Source organism: Eleutherodactylus coqui, chromosome 5 (assembly GCF_035609145.1).
Source record: "Eleutherodactylus coqui strain aEleCoq1 chromosome 5, aEleCoq1.hap1, whole genome shotgun sequence".
Classification (NCBI taxonomy): Eukaryota; Metazoa; Chordata; class Amphibia; order Anura; family Eleutherodactylidae; genus Eleutherodactylus; species Eleutherodactylus coqui.
Window position 1 is genome coordinate 30,186,605 of NC_089841.1, and position 21,420 is coordinate 30,208,024.

Genomic DNA, 21,420 nt, shown 5'->3' on the forward strand with positions numbered 1-21,420 from the left:
TCCTTTTCTGCATTGACTGCTCCTCTCCTCTTTTACTTTCTGTTTATCACTGGCAAAAGCCTGCTCCACACTCACCCTGCCCTACCTACCCGACTACTTAATCGAGCAAGCCGCACCTTTAGAAACGGCTGCTTGACAGGGTAGGGAGCAGGTAGCTTTCACTAACACCCTGCACATCTACAACCTCATTTCTACACTAGCCTTCATCACCATCCTTACTGTCAGCCATAACGCTCTCTTAATACTCCCACCCCAACAAACTCCATCCACATTACCCCTCCCTCCTCTCCTCATCCATGCATAGCTCACATGCACTATTCACCTTCCTAAAATTCCTCCATCCCCCCTATGTCCCTAAGAAGTATCACAGCCAATCTCACAAATCCCCCAATCACCCGCTCACCCTTGCTAACCTAGGTGCTCATTGTCCTATCTGTGGGGGACATAGCCCAAAACCTTGGCCCACCCCATCTTGCTCTCTACCAAAATCTCACCCTAATCATACTAGACCACCCCCCTAGCCAAACCATTAGCCCAAACATCCCGCCACTGCCTCATTCAAATGTGCTCTATGGAAATCCCAGTCGGTGTGCGACAAACTATCTACTATCTATGACCTCTGCACCATCAAACGTCTCAACCTGCTCGCTCTCATCAAAACGTGAATATAGCAGTCCAATTCTACCTCCACTACACGGTCCTATGTTGGCTTACAGTTCTCCCACACCCTTAGATTTAGATCAGTGGTCCCAAACCTTTTTTGCACCAGTGAGCGTCTTCAAGCATGGCCATTTTTCCATGGCCGAGCGGGGTGGGGTGGGGCGGGGCATTTGTCATATGAAAGTGGGGTTTCAGTGGCTTCAGTAGTAATGCTATTACTACTGGGGCCAAAGTAGGGGACACTATTAATAATAGTATCCCCTATATCAGCCCCAGTAGTAATAGTGACATCCCACAGTGGCCCCCAGTAGTAATAGTGGCATCCAACCGTGGCCCCCAGTAGTAATAGTGACATTCCACAGTGGCCCCCAGTAGTAATAGTGACATCCCACAGAGGCCCCCAGTAGTAATAGTGACATCCCACAGAGGCCCCCAGTAGTAATAGTGACATCCCACAGAGGCCCCCAGTAGTAATAGTGACATCCCACAGAGGCCCCCAGTAGTAATAGTGACATCCCACAGAGGCCCCCAGTAGTAATAGTGACATCCCACAGAGGCCCCCAGTAGTAATAGTGACATCCCACAGCGGCCCCTTGCAGTGACAGTGCCCCCCTGAGACCCATATAGTTACACCTCCTCCTCGTGGAAGCGCCGCTGTTCCTCTGCTCGACTCTGCTAGCAGCGATGATCCCCGTTGCACACTGTGACATCAGTGTGCTGCCAGATGCCTCCTCCCCCTGCTCTCGCGGAACCTAAGAGGAGACGTCAGGGGAGGGGGAAGGAGGATCCTAGTTGCACACTGACGTCAGTATGTGCGCCAGGATCAGTGCTGCTAGTAGCGCTGCTTAGTGAATATTGGAAGGGGGGCTGTGGCCCCTGCAGGTATTCACTACTAACTTGGTGAACAGCCAACATCAGAGCTGCGGACCGGCAAGAAAACCCCAACGGCCCGGTCCTGGTCCACAGACTGGTGGTTGGGGACCCCTGGATTAGACAACAAGCACAGCAGAGAAGTAGGCATTCTCCTTTCATACCTTCCAAGACATTCATTCACTCACCCTACTGTCATTCAAAGTCCACACCCTACGACTCTTTTGTTTACTGTCCCTGCATGTTGCTGTTATCTACTGGCCTCCAGGTCCCACCCGCTTGTTTCTAGATCATTTCGTTGCCTGGCTCCCTCATTTCCTATTCTGTAAAATCCCAACCCTCATCCTCGGTGACTTCAACATCTCCACTAATGACCTTGCCTCCCCATCCGCCTCCCAGCTTTTAACGCTCACCTCCTAGCTTGGTCTATCGCAACCCTCAGACTCCCCCACTCACAGAGATGGCAACACTTTCGACCTAAATGTTCCTCTACTCTGCTTTACAAATTCCCCCTGCCACTCTCGGATCACAACCTCCTCTCCTTCTCCATCAGACACCCTATCATCTCCCTAGACTTTCCCACCTATCGCACCTCTAGGAACCTCCAGACTGTTAGCACCCAACAGTTCGCCAAGACCCTACAGTCCTCCCTGTTCCCCATCTCTCTCCTCTCCTACCCCAATCTGGCTGCCGAACACTACACCACCACCCTCAGACGTGCCCTGTTTGTAGCATTCCCTCCATTCCTCCCCATGACCAGAGTCGTCGACCGCAGACGACGGCAACCTTGGCTCAAGCCCCAAATGCACTTCATCTTACGGTGCTCTAGGTGTGCTGAAGGTCTGTAGAGAAAGTCAAAGCAGTCCACAGACTTTCTCCTCTACAAATTCATGCTCAAAACTTACGACCTCGCCCTCCCCATGCCAAACAAGCTTATTTCACCTCCCTCGCTTCCTCAATATCCCACAACCTAAAACAACATTTTGATACATTCCACTCCCTCCTTAACCCCAAAGAACCAGACCCATGATAAATCTGAGTGCTGGAGAGCTAGCTGCCCATTTCAAAGAAAAAATTAATCGAAAACATCCGAAAAAAATAAAATCTCCGAAAGCTCACGGCTAGCCCCGATCCTGGTCTTTTCAGTACTACCTTTATTACTCACTATCAAACTACTAACAACCACTTGCCCATAAGTATGTGTGGCTGCTTCTCATGCTTCACCCCTAGTGACATCATGACAAGTCTTACAGCATAGATGAAACACAGGGCCTAACCGACAGAGGAAAAACAAAGTTAGGGCTCTTGGAAGGGGAGGACAAAAATAACAAAATGAGAATACAACTAAGCCATTATTATCTCAGACACAACCCAGCAATCCTGTCAGGAGACACAGACCTACCACCGCCACAGAGATCTGGCAGGCTGAAGGAACTGCAGTGATGTCACTTCCACATGTCCAGCGTTGCTGTGGGAGGAGCAATTTCCAGTTTGGTAGAAAGTACTGTATACTGGATAAGCTGATAGTAGCTAGCAGTAAATCAAAAAATCAAATCATGGTATTTGTATAGCGCCAACTTATTCCGCAGCGCTTTCAGGTAATTATTACTTATTACCCCCCACCAAGCTGGGTTCTCATTTTACCGACCTCGGAAGGATGGAAGGCTGAGTCAACCTTGAGCCGGCTACCTGATTCATGTGGGAATCGAACTTGCAACCTCCAGGTCGTAGGCGAGAGCTTACACTCTGCACCACACGAGGCTCCTAGCAGTACCTGTGATTACATCACCATCATGTGATCACCTGTGTGGGTGGAGTCAGGGATCGGATGACCAGGGGCTGATCACTGTATCCAGGAGTCTGCTATGTGTATAAAGCATGGGAATCAGCATGGATGTAGTAGAGCTGTGTGTGATATGTGGGAATCAGGATAGATGTAGTAGAGCTATGTGTGTGTGATGTGGGGGGATTAGGATGGATGGATGGAGTACAGCTATGTGTGTGATGAGTGGGGATCAGGAAGAAAGTAGTAGAGCTGTGTGTGTGATGTATGGGGCATCAGGATGGAAGTAGTAGAGCTATGTTTGTGATGTATGAGGGTCAGGATGGATGGAGTAGAGTTGCGTGTGTGATGTGTGGGGATCAGGGTGGATGGAGTAGAGCTGTGTGTTTAATGTATGTAAATCAAGATGCATGTAGTAGAGCTGTGTGTGTCATTTGTGGGAATCAGCATGGATGTAGTACAGCTGTGTGTGGAATGTGTGGGATCAGGATGGATGGAGTAGAGCTGTGTGTGTGTGATGTGTGGGGAATCAGGATGGATGGAGTAGAGCTATGTGTGATGTGTGGGGATCAGGATGGATGGAGTAGAATTGTGTGTGATGTGTGGTGATCAGGATGGATGGAGTAGAGCTGCGTGCGATGTGTGGGGGGTAAGATGGATGGAGTAGAGCTGTGTGTGATGTGTGGGGATCAGGATGGATGGAGTAGAGCCGTGTGTGCGCAATGTGTGGGGGATCAGGATGGATGGAGTAGAGCCGTGTGTGTGCAATGTGTGGGGGATCAGGATGGATGGAGTAGAGCCGTGTGTGTGCAATGTGTGGGGGATCAGGATGGATGGAGTAGAGCCGTGTGTGATGTCTGGGGATCAGGATGGATGTGGCAGAGCTGTGCGATGTGTGAGGTCAGGATGGATGCAGTAGAGCTGTGTGTGATGTCTGGGGATCAGGATCGATATAGCATGTAGCTACAATAATCTCCTAATTTTTACTACTCCATACTAGAACCAACAACACAGGAAGAAGTCTCCAGACTGCTTTCCGCTGCTCAGCCCATCGACTCTGTTCCCTCACACTTCCTCCGCCCTCCTTCTCTGGCTGTCATTACCCACCTCACCGCCATCTTCAACCTCTCTCTGAACTCTGGTATTTTCCCCTATTCATTCAAACACTTAATCTTTTCCCCTCTGCTAAAAAAAAAAAAAAAGATCCTTGACCCCAACGATGCTGCCAATCTGTAAACCGATCTCAAACCTCCCCTACATCTCCAAACGACTAGAACTCTTGGTTTATTTCCACCTCACATGCTTTCTCTCGGATATCCCACCTCTTGACCCCCTCCAATCTGGCATCCGCCCCATGCACTTGACCGAAGCTACGCTCAGAAAAGTGTCAAATGACCTGATGATGTCAAAGTTGAGGGGCGACTACTCCGTACTAATCCTCCTTGACCTCTCCACTGTGTTTGACACTGTTGACCATGACCTCCTGCTCGTTGTTCTTTGCTCTATCGGCCTAAATGACACTGCTCTCTCTTGATTCTCCTCCTATCTTTCTGACCACTCTTTTAGAGTTCCCTTCACTGGCTCTACATCCTCTCCACTTCCTCTCACTTTTGGGGTCCCTCAGAGCTCGGTCCTTGATCCCCTCCTCTTCTCTAGCTACACAGCCCTAATTGGACAAACCATCTGCAAATTTGACCTCAAATACCACTTCTAAACTGACGACATGCAGCTATACACTTCTTCCCATGACATCTCTGCACCCTTCCTTTAAAATATCACTGATCTGTCTACTGTCTAACACCATGTCCTCCCTTTTTCTCAAACTTAAACTCTCAAAAACTGACCCTCTGCTCTTTCCAACTGATTTACCCCCCAAAATCTCCATTTCAGTAGCTCTCTGGACATCATAATAACCCACAAACAGCACCCTCGCTGTCTTGAGGTCCCATTGGATTCTGATCTCTCCTTCACTCCCCACCAGAATATGCCACCTGCACCTTAGAAATATTGCTAGAATACAGCTAAACACTTCCTGACCCCTCCACCCAGCTGGAGGCTGTTTGTCAATCACTCCACTATATAGCTCCCTCAGATGTGGTATTCCGTGCTCCTGAGTTATTGTTATTCCTATGATGGCTTGTGGTTGCTGCTCCTGCAGTTACCTCTGTGGCAACCTATCTTCAGTCTGCACCTGCTCACATCCTTGGCACCAGTTCCTGCTTGGTATGACTTGTTCCTGTTGTAGGGCTTTGACAGGGTTATTCTGTGTCCACGTTCCTGCTTGGAGCTGTCCTTGTCAGGATGATTGCTCTGCTTCTGTTAAGTAAGCAGGGACTTCCTATTCCTCCTCAGCCCAGAGCTAGCTCAGTCCTAGTTTCTGTCTCCTACCAAGCCACGCGCTGAGAGGTGAGCATCTGTCCTCTGGGTCAGCTATCGGTCCTGTTGGGTGGTTTCTTCCTGCCTGGAGTGGAGAAGGGGGTAGGCGCTGCTGCGGGCACATACAGAAGTGTAAGCACGGTGAAGACCAGGAAGAGGTAAGTATATGGGTCTTATGGGGAGCACTAATACTATGGGGCTACTGTTGGGGTCACTATTATTGCTGGTGCTTCGGGGGGGGGGGGGGGGGGGAGTCACTATTGCTGGGGCTTCTGTGGGGGGGTCACTATTATTGATGGGGCTTCTGTGAGGGGGAGAGTCACTATTATTGATGGGGCTTCTGTGAGGGGGAGGGTCACTATTATTGATGGGACTTCTGTGAGGGGGAGGGTCACTATTATTGATGGGACTTCTGTGAGGGGGAGGGTCACTATTATTGATGGGGCTTCTGTGAGGGGGAGGGTCACTATTATTGATGGGGCTTCTGTGGGGGGGGGCACTATTATTGATGGGGCTTCTGTGTGTGTGTGTTTGGGGGGGGGGGACACACTATTACTGATGGGGCTGGTATCAGGGACACTATTACTTCTGAGGCCGCTCTGCATGTGGCAGCATACCTCAAGCTGATTTAGGGTATGTTTACATGTGGCGGAATTGCTGCACAATTTCTACAGTGGGCGGTCGCTGCCGACTTCTTTCTGCCTAGCTTGGTTATATATCCAACTAATTCATCTGAGGACAGCCCTGTTGGGATCAATAGTAATAATCTTTGTTTTTATAGCGCCAACTTATGCTGCAGCGTGGTGGAACACAAATTACACGTAGTATACAAATATTTGGACAGAGTACAGGGATAAGAGATAAGGCATAGGGGAACACAAAGCAGTACGAAAATTACATAGGTCATTTAATTATTAGGAAACAGAACGGGGGGGAGGTGAAAAGGGGGTACAGGGGCAGAATATGTATGCGAGAAGCAAAGTGGATAGTGTGGGTAGCCATAGGAAGGGTCAGGGGGCATGTTGTTGGGGGGGGGGGGGGGGTAGGGGATTGGATAAGGAGACTTGGTATGCCTCCTTGAAGAGGTGCGTTTTTAAGGTGCGTGTGAAATTCCATGTATCGGGGATTGTCCAGATGTTTTGGGGTAGTGCTTTCCAGAGGACTGATGCTGCTCTAGAGAGGTCCTGGAGGCGAGCATCGAATTGGAGGGGCAATTAATTTCACAGTATTAGCGGAGCGAAGTGTGCAGGTTGGTGTTACGTATGTCAGGTTACATAGGATAGTGGTGACAGGTGATATAAGATAGTGGTGACAGTAGTGACAGAATAGTGACCGGTGACATCAGATAGTGGTGACAGTAGTGACAGAATAGTGACAGGTGACATCAGATATTGGTGACAGTAGTGACAGAATAGTGACCGGTGACATCAGATAGGGGTGACAGTAGTGACAGAATAGTGACAGGTGACATCAGATATTGGTGACAGTAGTGACAGAATAGTGACTGGTGACATCAGATATTGGTGACAGTAGTGACAGAATAGTGACAGGTGACATCAGATAGCGGTGACAGTAGTGACAGAATAGTGACAGGTGACATCAGATAGTGGTGACGGTAGTGACATAATAGTGCCCGGTGACATCAGATAGTGGTGACAGTAGTGACAGAATAGTGACCGGTGACATCAGATAGTGGTGACAGAATAGTGACAGGTGACATCAGATAGCGGTGACGGTAGTGACAGAATAGTGACCGGTGACATCAGATAGGGGTGACAGTAGTGACAGAATAGTGACAGGTGACATCAGATATTGGTGACAGTAGTGACAGAATAGTGACCGGTGACATCAGATAGCGGTGACGGTAGTGACAGAATAGTGACAGGTGACATCAGATAGCAGTGACGGTAGTGACAGAATAGTGACCGGTGACATCAGATAGTGGTGACAGAATAGTGACCGGTGACATCAGATAGTGGTGACGGTAGTGACAGAATAGTGACCGGTGACATCAGATAGCGGTGACGGTAGTGACAGAATAGTGACCGGTGACATCAGATAGTGGTGACAGAATAGTGACCGGTGACATCAGATAGCGGTGACAGAATAGTGACCGGTGACATCAGATAGCGGTGACGGTAGTGACAGAATAGTGACCGGTGACATCAGATAGTGGTGACAGAATAGTGACCGGTGACATCAGATAGCGGTGACAGAATAGTGACCGGTGACATCAGATAGCGGTGACGGTAGTGACAGAATAGTGACCGGTGACATCAGATAGTGGTGACAGAATAGTGACAGGTGACATCAGATAGTGGTGACAGAATAGTGACAGGTGACATCAGATAGTGGTGACAGTAGTGACATAATAGTGACAGGTGACATCAGACAGTGGTGACAGAATAGTGACCGGTGACATCAGATAGTGGTGACAGAATAGTGACCGGTGACATCAGATAGTGGTGACAGAATAGTGACAGGTGACATCAGATAGTGGTGACAGTAGTGACATAATAGTGACAGGTGACATAAGATAGTGGTGACGGTAGTGACAGAATAGTGACAGGTGACATCAGATAGTGGTGACAGTAGTGACATAATAGTGACCGGTGACATCAGATAGTGGTGACAGTAGTGACATAATAGTGACCGGTGACATCAGATAGTGGTGACAGTAGTGACATAATAGTGACCGGTGACATCAGATAGTGGTGACAGTAGTGACAGAATAGTGACAGGTGACATCAGATAGTGGTGAACGTAAGTTACAGAATAGTGACCGGTGGCATCAGATAGTGGTGACAGTAGTGACAGAATAGTGACCGGTGACATCAGATAGCGGTGACAGTAGTGACAGAATAGTGACTGGTGACATCAGATAGTGGTGACAGTAGTGACATAATAGTGACAGGTGACATCAGATAGTGGTGACAGTAGTGACATAATAGTGACCGGTGACATCAGATAGTGGTGACAGTAGTGACATAATAGTGACTGGTGACATCACACACGTCTTCTATGGTCTAGATGGCGGATAGAGTTATGTCGCTCACCGACGGATCCTCCGTGTTTCTCCCTACAATTTCTGCGTTCGCTCCGGACGTTCCGCAGGTTTTTCTCCTCTTCTACAACTTCTGAATTGCAGTGACTGTAATAAACAATGGCGCTGCTCTCCATAGACGGCGCTTCCCTGTGTGGGAGACTCACACCGACCTACAGATGACAACGTGCCGCCTTCTTCCTGTCACTGCAGAAAGCCCCTGAGCTGCCGTCGGAGATCCCTCAGTGGGCCCCTTCCTCACAGCCCCTATAGGACTCAGTGGCCAGTACAGGGTTACAGTGATTAACCCCTAAACTCCTAATTGTCCCCCCTGCTGTGTGAGGAGCACATGTCACCTCTCAGGCAGTGAAAGGGTTACAGCTGGTAACTTCCAGCAGCGAGTCCCATCATCCACCAGGGGGCGCCGGCTCCTTCATGAGGTCCCATCATACGGTCTGCTGATGGCAGAAGATCTCGCAACCCTCCTGTACCTCCACCGGGGTAGATGCTGGAATGGAGGGGCTCCTAGGAGGTCTGAGGACCGGAAGTCACATGGTCTGAGGTCACATGACAGAAGGGGAGGAGCTTACTAATACAGTTCTCTGGAGAGAGGAGAAAAGGAGGATTCTGCGAGGGCTGTGACTGGAATGGGAGAAGACTTGGTCTTGCCGCCCCCAGGATTCCTCTTCCTCTGTGTGAGGATGCTGCCCCCTACTGGTCAGAGGGTCCCAGTTCTTCACCCCCCAGTATTCCTCTTCTGTGTGAGAATGCTGCCCCCTCCTGGTCGGAGGGTCCCGGTCCTTCATCCCCCAGGATTCCTCTTCCTCTGTGTGAGGATGCTGCCCCCTCCTGGTCAGAGGGTCCCAGTCCTTCACACCCAGGATCTCTCTTCCTGTGTGTGAGGGTGCTGCCCCCTCCTGGTCGGAGGGTCCCGGTCCTTCACCCCCCAGGATTCCTCTTCCTCTATGTGAGGATGCTGCCCCCTCCTGGTCAGATGGTCCCAGTCCTTCACCACCCAGGATTCCTCTTCCTCTGTGTGAGGATGCTGCCCCCTCCTGGTCGGAGGGTCCCGATTCTTTACCCCCAGGATTCCTCTTCCCCTATGTGAGGATGCTGCCACCTCCTGGTCGGAGGGTCCTGGTCCTTCATTCCCCAGGATTCCTCTTCCTCTGTCTGAGGATGCTGCCCCCTCCTGGTCGGAGGGTCCTGGTCCTTCACCCCCCAGGATTCCTCTTCCTCTGTGTGAGGATGCTGCCCCCTCCTGGTTGGAGGGTCCCGGTCCTTCACCCCCCAGGATTCCTCTTCCTCTGTGTGAGGATGCTGCCCCCTCCTGATCGGAGAGTCCCGGTCCTTCACCCCCCAGGATTCCTCTTCCTCTGTGTGAGGATGCTGCCCCCTCCTGGTCGGAGGGTCCCGGTCCTTCACCCCCAGGATTCCTCTGTGTGAGGATGCTGCCCCCTCCTGGTCGGAGGGTCCCAATCCTTCACCCCCCAGGATTCCTCTTCCTGTGTGTGAGGATGCTGCCCCCTCCTGGTCGGAGGGTCCCGGTCCTTCACCCCCCAGGATTCCTCTTCCTGTGTGTGAGGATGCTGCCACCTCCTAGTCGGAGGGTCCCGGTCCTTCACCCCCCCAGGATTCCTCTTCCTGTGTGTGAGGATGCTGCCCCCTCCTGGTCGGAGGGTCCCGGTCCTTCACCCCCCAGGATTCCTCTTCCTGTGTGTGAGGATGCTGCCCCCTCCTGGTCGGAGGGTCCCGGTCCTTCACCCCCCAGGATTCCTCTTCCTCTGTGTGAGGATGCTGCCCCCTCCTGGTCGGAGGGTCCCGGTCCTTCACCCCCCAGGATCCCTCTTCCTGTGTGTGAGGATGCTGCCACCTCCTAGTCGGAGGGTCCCGGTCCTTCACCCCCCCAGGATTCCTCTTCCTGTGTGTGAGGATGCTGCCCCCTCCTGGTCGGAGGGTCCCGGTCCTTCGCCCCCCAGGATTCCTCTTCCTGTGTGTGAGGATGCTGCCCCCTCCTGGTCGGAGGGTCCCGGTCCTTCACCCCCCAGGATTCCTCTTCCTCTGTGTGAGGATGCTGCCCCCTCCTGGTCGGAGGGTCCCGGTCCTTCACCCCCCAGGATTCCTCTTCCTCTGTGTGAGGATGCTGCCCCCTCTTGGTCGGAGGGTCCCAGTCCTTTACCCCCCAGGATTTCTCTTCCTCTGTGTGAGGATGCTGCCCCCTCCTGGTCGGAGGGTCCCGGTCCTTCACCCCCGAGGATTTCTCTTCCTCTGTGTGAGGATGCTGCCCCCTCCTGGTCGGAGGGTCCCGATGCTTCACTCCCCAGGATTCCTCTTCCTCTGTGTGAGGATGCTGCCCCCTCCTGGTCGGAGGGTCCCAGTCCTTCACCCCCCAGGATTTAGTATCCTCCTGTGTCCTCAGTGTAGATCCGGCTGCAGTAAAGGACTCTTATCTAAGGGCCTTTTATACCGGCAGATACATCGCTGGCCGTTCAACCAGAAATCCTTCAGAATCGTTCCGTGTTTCACATTCGCCGTATAAGTGAGACGGAGCGACCGAGCGCTGATTAACCCTTTATACCTGCAGGAAATGAGCGAACAGCGATCAATGCTTGTTCTCCGTTCCATCGCCTCGCAGTCAGACTGAACGATTATCGCGCACTTTCGCTCTTCTAAACAAATGAACCTGGATTATCCGTTCGTTTACATCAGAATTTAGCTCCGCCCGGCTCCGCCTTCTCTCATTGCAAATAGTGCAGAGGGGCGGAGAGGCTGTAGAGAGGGGGCGGGGGAGCTCAGTTCCTGCTCCTGGCTCTTCCAGCCTCCTCCCCCTGCAGAGAGGGACGCCGTATATTGGCCGGCGTTAATACCCGGCCGATATACCGTCATCGGAATAAGCCCTACAGGAGCTATAGCTGAAGTCCAGCTTCTAACAGGACATAATAAAGGTGGAAGGCAGGTGCAATAGCCACCATGTGGCCAATGAAATGGCATACAAGTCGTTGCTGACCCACGTCACAGCCCTGTCTGTAGCCAAGCTATAAACCTACTGCACACTGATAAGGGGCAAATAACCTGAAACAGCTGTCTGTGTATGGATTCTGGCTTGGCTTTCAATTCCCAGTTGTTATTACAAGGCTTGTAAAAAGAGTCTAACAATGACTCGCAGGAATACTGCCTTCCAATAGGTGGCACTGCAGAGGTATTGTTCCATCTCCCTTATTTGCATAAAGTCATAGTGACTCAGAATTCTCTCTCTGACATATCGTAGCCAATCACAGCAAATGTTTGCGACAGCCAAATGGATGGTATCTAAAAACACCATCACAACAGTCGCACGTGTGCAGTAGCAGAAGAGTGACTGATAGACCACAAAGGCTGCAGGAAACCGGAAATATGCTGCATATACCTGTACAAGAATGTCCGTGTTCTGTTCCCATATACACAAATGCATTTAGTGCTTTAGAGAGTTTGGAATGCTCAGTAATAAATCAGGTCTAGAGATGAGCGAGCGTACTCGGAAAAGCACTACTCGCTCGAGTAATTGGCTTTATCCGAGTATCGCTGTGCTCGTCCCTGAAGATTCGGGTGCCGGCACGGAGCGGGGAGAGCGGGGAGGAACGGAGGTAAGATCTTTCTCTCCCTCTCTCCCGCCCGCTCTCCCCTGCTCCCCGCTGCGACTCACCTGTCAGCCGCAGCGGCACCCGAATCTTCAGGGACGAGCACAGCGATACTCGGATAAAGCAAATTACTCGAGCGAGTAGTGCTTTTCCGAGTACGCTCGCTCATCTCTAGTAAGGACCTAAATAGACCTCGGAGGCGATAGAAACACCATTGCCCGCATATAAATATATGAATGCCATGCGCCCCTATATTTACCAAATCCTGTCAATATTCTGAACATATAGAATGATGGACGATTGCAGAGAATAGAGAGAACTCTTGTAAACCGTCTTTCTTAAGTCTACTTTAAGCTTTGAGTGGATATTTATTAAAAGTTACATTTTAAGCTGCATAGAATCCTAAACCGTGAAAATTCTATATCTAAACTATCTAGTAGATTCTCCTGCTTCAGTGAAAAAGTGCATTTTGAGTGTAGCCCTGACCGGCTTAATGAGCTCTGCTAGGTTTTCCTGATGAAATAGATATTTCTTATAATCTTCTTCATCTGAGGACTCTTCGGGCGCTGGTTCTTCCAGCTCCATTCCGATTGAGCTTCTTTTCAGAGTCTGAAAATTCTTCCGGGCTATACGCCCTTTTCTGGTGCTTAGCCCTGAGTGCCCCCGCTGGTGGCGCTATTTGCGATGTCAGAGCTGACCGAACTTCCTCCTTGACCAGCTTCCTGACATCTTCCAGAAATCCCCGATTCCTCTTTAACCAGCCTGGCTACGCATGCCTTGCATAGAGGCCTCTCGTACTTAGCTGGCAGTCTCAATCCGCACCTTGCACATATTTTGGGTTTTGTTCTGGGAGGGGCGTCTTTTTTTATCCCCCTGGCAGACAAACGAGTTTTTTTGCGGATAAGGATGCAACATTCCAAACACTATACATTGGATTTTTGCATAAAATTTTTGCCCCACTGGCTACTTACAGCCCCCGCTGTAGCTGAATACTCAGCGATGCCCAGTGCTGGAGCATTCATCTGTCAACCAGTTCTGCAGACACCTTGGAGCAATACAAGCCAGCCTAATAGCAATGGCTTACCTGTTCGAGTTTATCTTCTCTCAGGTTCCTTTTTATAATCTTTTCAAATTTGGCGCCTCCAAGCCCCGCCCCCTCCTCACACCCGGTGCCGCCTACGCGATGACATTGCGTTCGGGTCACGTGACGTGGCACCCCGCCCCCTCCGACGCGCGTCAAAGGGACTCTGAGAGCGCCGCTCCCGGTCCTATGTACAGCCGACGGAGGAGGAGAGCTGAAGCCCCTGCTTTGCACCCCTCATGGTCCGCCGCGGGAGGAACCTGGCATGGGGGAACCACCCCGTGTGGCATCCCGGGAGCCGCTCGTCTGGAAGGGAGGACAGGCTGACCCACTGCCCTCTGATCCGCTGTGAGTACCTTCATGCTGGCGTTTCCACCAGCACCTCTTGGGGATCCTGCCTCTTGGCAGGACAGGAAGACACTGAGGAAGGTGGGAGAGGGGGCAGCTTTTTAAGCTCTCGGTGTGTTCCTGTCCAACCAGGAGGAGGCTATCTCAGGTGGTGCTGTCGTGGAGACGACTGGGGAAAAAAGGATTAGTTCCTGCCACACTCAGGGGAAAGCTGGCTGCTAGCCAGAGAGAGGGGCTGCTGAGGCAGCATCAGGAATTTGGAGCCTGAGGTCTGGCTTGGACCAGTTTGGGCTCGTCACATGGTCTGAACAGAGGACGACAGCCTATAGACATCCCCAGATAGGAATAATGACAGACTCCCAGTGGGTTGTAAAACCTGAAATCATTGTATGTACCACAAGTGTTTGCTCTGATGTGGAATAAAGCTGGTGGAAGTTAGAGTTTAAAGAGATTTGAGTTTCCTGAGCCTTTATGTACGTGGTGCCAACCATCCAGAATGGAAAAGATGGCAATACTGTAAACGAGTAACTCCCAGGTTGCCACACTTTTTAAAAAACCAAACATTTCATAAAATGTAAAAAAAAAAAAACAATTTTGTTTTATTGAACTTCAACTTTTTCCTTTTTTTAAAAAATGTTTTTATTAAACTTTTCCAAAACATACATCAAAACAACATGTGACATTAAAATAATTGTCTCTGCAAAATTATGGTAGTAGATAGGGTCCATTCATCGGCGCTTGCTTAGTTTGCGCTGTTGGTTGGGTGATACAATAAAGAGATCTGTAGACATTTCAGAAGTAGGATCAGATTTTTAAATAAAAAACAAAAAAACAACGAACAATAAGCCAGACCAGCTATTGCCACAAAGTTAATGTGCGTCTCCCTTCCATAAAACGGAGGGGAAGCAGTTCTATTTGTCTTTCCAGACGTCCCATCCCGGTATGTTTGTATCAAAAATAATAAAGAAGATTGAATTGTTGGACTTTATTCTGGAAATATGGTACATAGACGCGGAAACCCCTCCCGGCATCAGCCAAGCATTTAGAACTCCCTAATAGGGGTGATTCCCCCAACCTCAGTTGTCCCTGAAATCAGCATGTATAATAGAAACAATTTTTCAGTCTATCCCTGATTCTCTGTGGAAGCATCTGAATAAAGCTGCCCCATGTCATGAAAATGGACCGTACCATTCTGTCTTTAAAGAGTGATGCTTCGGTCCAGTCCATTTGAAATTGAAAGGCCAATTAATTCAAAAATAGTTTGAAAGGAGGTGCTGTTGGCTGCAACCACATCTGCAAGATAGCCTTCAGACCTGCTGCCACTATGAAGTGTAACAGTTTGCACGCCCCCAATGAACATCGACAATTATTATCTAAATGGCCAAAAATCGCCCAGAGAGGTTCTTGCGGGCAAATATTTGTCAGGTGTCTTGTGGTATAGTTATGGATCTGTGACAAGAAGGCCTGTATTAGGGGGCAAGACCATAGAAAGTGGTACAAGTTTGCATTTGGTACTTTACATTTAAAGCAGTTTGGGGTGGTATATATGGCCATATGATGTCCCTTCACAGGAGTTAGGTAGGATCTATGGGTTAGCTGCAGTCTCATTTCTGGTTAAGGGTAAATACTTATGAGCAGATGACATAGATTCTAAAATCGCCACTGGGATCAGATCTGGAGCATCCATGGACCACTTCCTAACTCCAGAATCAACATCATTTAATTTTCGCATATTGCGAATTAATCTGTACAATCTAGAGATCAACCCCCGTGTAGTCATTGGTTTAGTGATCCAGGTGTTTCCCATCATATCCCAAAGTCTTGGAATTCTGGTAAAAGTTGTTGGACATAATGCCTCGCCTGTAGATAAGAAAAGATTGGCATTGGCAGTTCAGGGAATTTTTGCCTTATCTCTTCGTAGGACAGGATACATTTTTCCTTTTTGTATAATAATTTGTCTATTTAATCGATTTCCCCCGGTGTGCCAATCGTGAAAAATCCTATATGGGCTGTAATTTTGAAAATTTGGTTTTTTTATGAGGAACATATAGGGGGATATACGAGATGTGTGGTTGTAATGAAGCAGTCTGCTCCATGCCTTCCATGCGGTAAACATCGGGGTTATTGCTAATGGTTTCTGGTATTTTTGTATATGGGAGGTGGAGGATGTTCTGCAATCATGTGGGGGCAGATATCTTCTGTTTTAAGGTTAGATTTGTGAAGTTTGACTGGGAGTATATCCACTCTTAGATGACACGAACTTGTGACGCAAGGTTATAGTCTTATGTGGGGCAAACTGATGCCTCCGTTACACTTGTGTTTTTGTAATATTTTACAAGTTAGGTGTTGCCCTTTTCCGCCCCACATAAAATTTCTATATAGAGAATTGATTATTTTCTCATCTTCTGGTTTTAAGAACATAGGTAAGGAGTGGAAGAGGTATAGCAATCAAGGGAACTCCACCATTTTTAAGAGGTTAGCTCTTACCAAGGATAGTGAGAAATGTTTCCAATAGCTTAAAGTTGTTTCCAGATTTTTTATGTAAGGTTCTAGGTTTTATATAGTCTGCAGGGGTGTCTAGTGACATGTATTCCCAGGAATTGTATGGAGTTTTTTCCCCATAAAAATGGGTATTGGGTCTTCCACAGAGGTTTTGTTGGTCCTTTAAGTAGCAGTGCTTAAGCTTTGTTTAGGTTTAAAGTATAGTCTGGGAGTTTGCCAATATTCTCTATTTCCTGTATTAGCGGTGTCAATACATCCTTTGGGTTGCTAATAATCAAAAGTAGGTCATTGGCGAATGCCTCTACTTTTATTTCTAGCTCAGCATATTGGATGCCTGTTAAGAGTGTCGTAGGTGTTAAGTGGCAGAGTAGGGGGTCTATGGACAGGTCAAAAAGAAGTAGCAAAAGTGGGCATCCCGGATGAGCCCCCCGGAACAAGTCGACTGTCGGCGTGTTAAGTCAATTGATGGTAAGATTAGTGGTGGCATCTGTGTGCATTGAGGTTACATAATTCATAAGAGTTTGTCCAAAATTACGACATTCGAGTGTTGTGTATAGGAAAGGCCATGCCATTTTGTCAAAAGCCTTCTCAGCATCGTGATTTGGGGAATAAAATGGTTCTGGAAGTCCCAAAGTCATTTATTTGTTTCCCTTGCAAGTATATTGCATCGTAAAGCTTAGTAATGGTCGGTACTAGGTCTATTGGAAGTACTTTGCAATATGCCCCTGAGAAGCCGCCAGGTTCTGGTGTTTTTCTCGCTTTTGATGTTGCTATTGCCCTACGAACCTCTTCCTCCTGTACTTCAGTAACCAGTGTTTGGTCTGTTGTGAGTTTAGGCAGTCAACTCTGTCTTGAAAGGTGTCTATGTCTTGGGTGTTAGAAGGGTCTGCTCTGTAGAGGTCTTCAAAATAGTTATAGAAAATCTGAGCTACCTCTTCAGGGTTAGTCAACATGTTACCAACTTTTTCTTTTCTTATGCTGCTAAGGAGCTAGAAGCCGCACTCCTTTGATTGCTTATATAATGCCTTAGAATTCACAGTATTTCAAAACATTATTACCTGCCAGGGTAAAACTAACATGCAATCTATTAGGCCATGCTTCTACCTGACTTTAGAGGCTTTGCCAGGCCTGCGGCTACCACTGTTACTCATCAGATCCTTATACTCACCCAATGGAACTCTGATGGACTGCCAGACAGTGCTTAGGGAAGAGTGTAGCAATTGGTGAGTTTAGTGAATTAGGAAAAGCCCTGAGACTGCAGTACCTGGGGGAACGAGCAATCACCTATTCATGGTCTAACTGAAAGTGATTAGCATATGAAGAGGCGGAGCAGTGAGGGTAAGGCTTCCAGGTTCACTGCATGTTCATCCACGCTATGTATTTCCATCTTGGGGTTCCATAACAAATGCTAAAAACAGCATCAGCTAAAATGCGGGAAAATGAGACCAATTTTTTTCTGTTTTGCAAAGTAAAATAGGAAAAAAGAAAAGCGTAGTCAATGAGCAGACTCCCACATCATAATGTCAGACAAAAGATACGGATGTGGATTTAATGCTGGTAATCTGGTCCTATCCAGGTATTCACACCTGTCTGGAGTTTCTGTTGTAATGTAAATTATACAAAGATCTCAATTATAGTAATCGGCCTCAATCCATCCAAGAATGCAAACCGGTACTCCGACAACGTAACACACATAGAAAACATTAATCAGCTTCATTCTAAAATATCAGACCTTATATATACAGGATTAAAACTTGGGGTGCACAACCCATTAAGACCAACCACCTATGCCTTTCAAACTCAGGTGACCTCTTAAATCACAGCTCGTCAGATGTCAAGTGAGCCAAGAGTTTTATACATAAGTTGTAACTTGGAAGAGTCGGTACGGCACAATAGTCCATATCACCAGCTTTCCCAAGTTGCCACTTATCTGAAATCTGGCATGTTAGGAACTCACCTGAATGTGAAACAGGTGGAGGTTTTGTTTTATTGGCCTGTGTGCCCCAAGTTGTATAGTCCTGTATAAATAAAGTCTGATATGTTACACTGAAGTTGTAGCACCTTTCCCATGTGATCACAGCTGTATACTACTGTGTGCGACTCTTCCTAGTATATGACCCTATAGTGATGAGATGGAGGGGAGAAGCCCTTGCTGGGCTCAGTGGTGGAATACGGTTCTCATGGTTATTATCTATGAAAGGATCATTCTCAAAACCAAAAAAATGTCCTAACAAATTCCACAAAGACCGGGATCCGCAGTGTGATTTCCACCCCCCACTACTTATACACATAATGGGTACCAGCTCTCCTTCATCTCCATCAGTTCTGAGGAAACATCATCTAAAGGAAGAAGAAAGATCGGCCCAAACACAAACATGTAAGTTATAGAAGTAAACTTTTATCAACAGTTAGAAACAAGTTTAGAGACGCAGTTATATGTATCTGTGTGAAATATTCTATGTACACGGCTGATATAAAGGCGGGTTATCTGGATGCTATTTGTTTCTGGATAACAGATGTTTATTGGTAATTACATACATTTCAAATTCATCACTAAGGCCTAATGTCCACGGGCAAAATAGAATTAAGAAATCTTTGCGGGTGTCCTGTACACGCGATCCACGCCCATAGGGAATCATTGGACACCCGCAGGTAATTAAATACCTGCGAATATAATTTTTCCCTGGCGCGCGGATCGCATGTAGGGTAAAGCACCTGCAGCATGCTCCATTTTCTGTGGGTTTTCCGCACGGACGTCTCGTGTGGCTTCCATTGAAGCTTATGGAAGCCGTCTGGTCCCGCAGCACACCTGCAGTTGTATTTGTGCTGTGCTGCGGAACCGCGGAAAAGCAGGAGTATAAGTAAATAAGAATTTGCGCGGTGCTTACGTGTGACACGCTGCCGGCGTGCCGAGCACATCCACCGGGCCGAAGAAAAAAGGTCCGACTGTGACGGAGGGGAGACCCGTAGCGTCCCGACAGGTAAGTCTATCGGATTACTTGGCCTCATGCCTGCGAGGCAGGAGGGACCCGCTGCGGGATTCTGCATGGGAAATCCGTGCAGACCAGAATTTCTCCATGGACATGAGGCCTTAGTCCTCTAAATTATTTCTCTTTTCTTCTGTATGACATGTCACATTACTTTTTACCTTCTTTGTTTGGTTTGACAAAACAGGCTAAAAAAACGGTTTCTCTCCTGTGTGAACTTTTTGATGTCGCAGTAAATGTGATTTACGTGCATAACATTTCCCACATTCTGAACAAGAAAACGGCTTCTCTCCTGTGTGACTTCTCTGATGTTTAACAAGGTCTGATTTCCCTGCATAACATTTCCCACATTCTGAACAAGAAAACGGCTTCTCTCCTGTGTGACTTCTCTGATGTTTAACAAGGTCTGATTTCCCTGCATAACATTTCCCACATTCTGAACAAGAAAACGGCTTCTCTCCTGTGTGACTTTTCTGATGATTAACAAGGACTGATTTAGTTACAAAACATTTCCCACATTCTGAACAAGAAAACGGCTTCTCTCCTGTGTGACTTCTCTGATGTTTAACAAGGTTTGATTTACCTGCAAAACATTTCCCACATTCTGAACAAGAAAACGGCTTCTCTCCCGTGTGACTTCTCTGATGTTTAACAAGGTTTGATTTACCTGCAAAACATTTCCCACATTCTGAACAAGAAACCAGCTTCTCTCCTGTGTGACTTCTCTGATGTTTAACAAGGTCTGATTTCCCTGCATAACATTTCCCACATTCTGAACAAGAAAACGGCTTCTCTCCAGTGTGACTTCTCTGATGTGTAACAAGGGCTGTTTTCCCTGAAAAACATTTCCCACATTCTGAACAGGAAAAAGGTTTCTCTCCTGTGTGACTTCTCTGATGATAAACAAGGGCTGTTTTCCCTGAAAGACATTTCCCACATTCTGAACAAGAAAACTGTTTCTCTCCTGTGTGACTTCTCTGATGTGTAACAAGTGCTGATTTACCTGTGAAACATTTCCCACATACTGAACAAGAAAACGGTTTCTCTCCTGTGTGACTTCTCTGATGTGTAACAAGATGTGATTTCCGTACAAAACATTTCCCACATTGTGAACAAGAGAACGGCTTCACTCCTGTGTGCATTCTCTGATGTCTAACAAAGGCTGACCGCGCTGAAAAACATTTCCCACATTCTGAACAAGAAAACGGCTTCTCTCCTGTGTGAACCCTCTGATGTCTAACAAGAGTTTTTCTATCTGTAAAACAGTTCCCACATTCTGAACATACAAACGGCTTCTCTCCTGTGTGAATTCTCTGATGTGTAACAAGGGTTGATTTCCCTGCAAAACATTTCCCACATTCTGAACATGAAAACGGCTTTTCTACTGTGTGACTTCTCTGATGAATACTAAGGACTGATTTCCTTGCAAAACATTTCCCACATTCTGAACATGAAAACGGCCTCTCCCCTGTGTGAGTTCTCTGATGTCTAACAAGATGTGATTTAACACGGTAACGTTTTCCACATTCTTTACATGAATATGGCTTCTTTCCTGTACAAGCTCCTTGATGTTCTCCCCTTCTGTGACTTTCACTAGTCTGGAATGAATCAGAAGATGAAATCTGTATAGGATGACCAGATGATGGATCTTTGCTGTGAAGGGCTGAGGAGATATCTGGGATAATGGCAGGTTTTTCATATGTATCTGGTGTGATACCACAATCCTCTTTTTCGCAATCTGCAGATGTCAGACGTCCCTCTGAGCTCTCGGTACCGTTATCTGCCAGGAAGAAAGCCAAGTATTCTTTAATACTATAAACCTTATAAATGATACTGATATTTTATAACATTTCTATACAAATATGTAGCAAAATGTAATCATCATCTAAGGGTGTTTTTACACAGGCTGACAGTCACCAGAGTAATCATTCAAAAGAGTCATTATGGATAAATGTTGGCCTATGTAAACATGGGTTCTGACAGAGCAGGTGAGTGAGAATCGCTCAATTGTTGAAGTCGCTTGGTTTGCAGCTCACTTAAAGACCAAGCAATTGTCAGTGCAGAAAACATCACCAAAAAACTACAGATGTGAATTGGGACTTACAAGTAACTAACTCTGGTTGGTTTCCACCAATGATATACGTGTCCTGAGG

The 21,420-nt window shown here is 47.8% G+C and overlaps 1 protein-coding gene across 9 annotated transcripts in view; it reads right to left on the reverse strand.

Moving 5' to 3' along the window:
• Positions 1–21,420, reverse strand: part of LOC136629129 (zinc finger protein 585A-like) — an 80,289-nt gene that overhangs the window by 31,486 nt on the left and 27,383 nt on the right. For 2 of the 9 annotated variants that reach the window (XM_066605272.1, XM_066605266.1), the window contains exons 1-2: positions 8,746–9,375; positions 5,476–5,801 (exon numbers count right to left, since the gene is read on the reverse strand). Coding sequence is in view for 1 of the 9 variants with exons in the window: in XM_066605276.1 (XP_066461373.1) it covers positions 19,613–21,047 (1,435 nt within the window). In the remaining 8 variants the exon portion in view is untranslated. Of the gene's footprint in view, positions 1–5,475; positions 5,802–8,745; positions 9,377–19,612; positions 21,048–21,420 lie in introns of those variants that run through there. The other 7 variants (XM_066605273.1, XM_066605267.1, XM_066605276.1 and 4 more) reach the window with 7 other exon arrangements.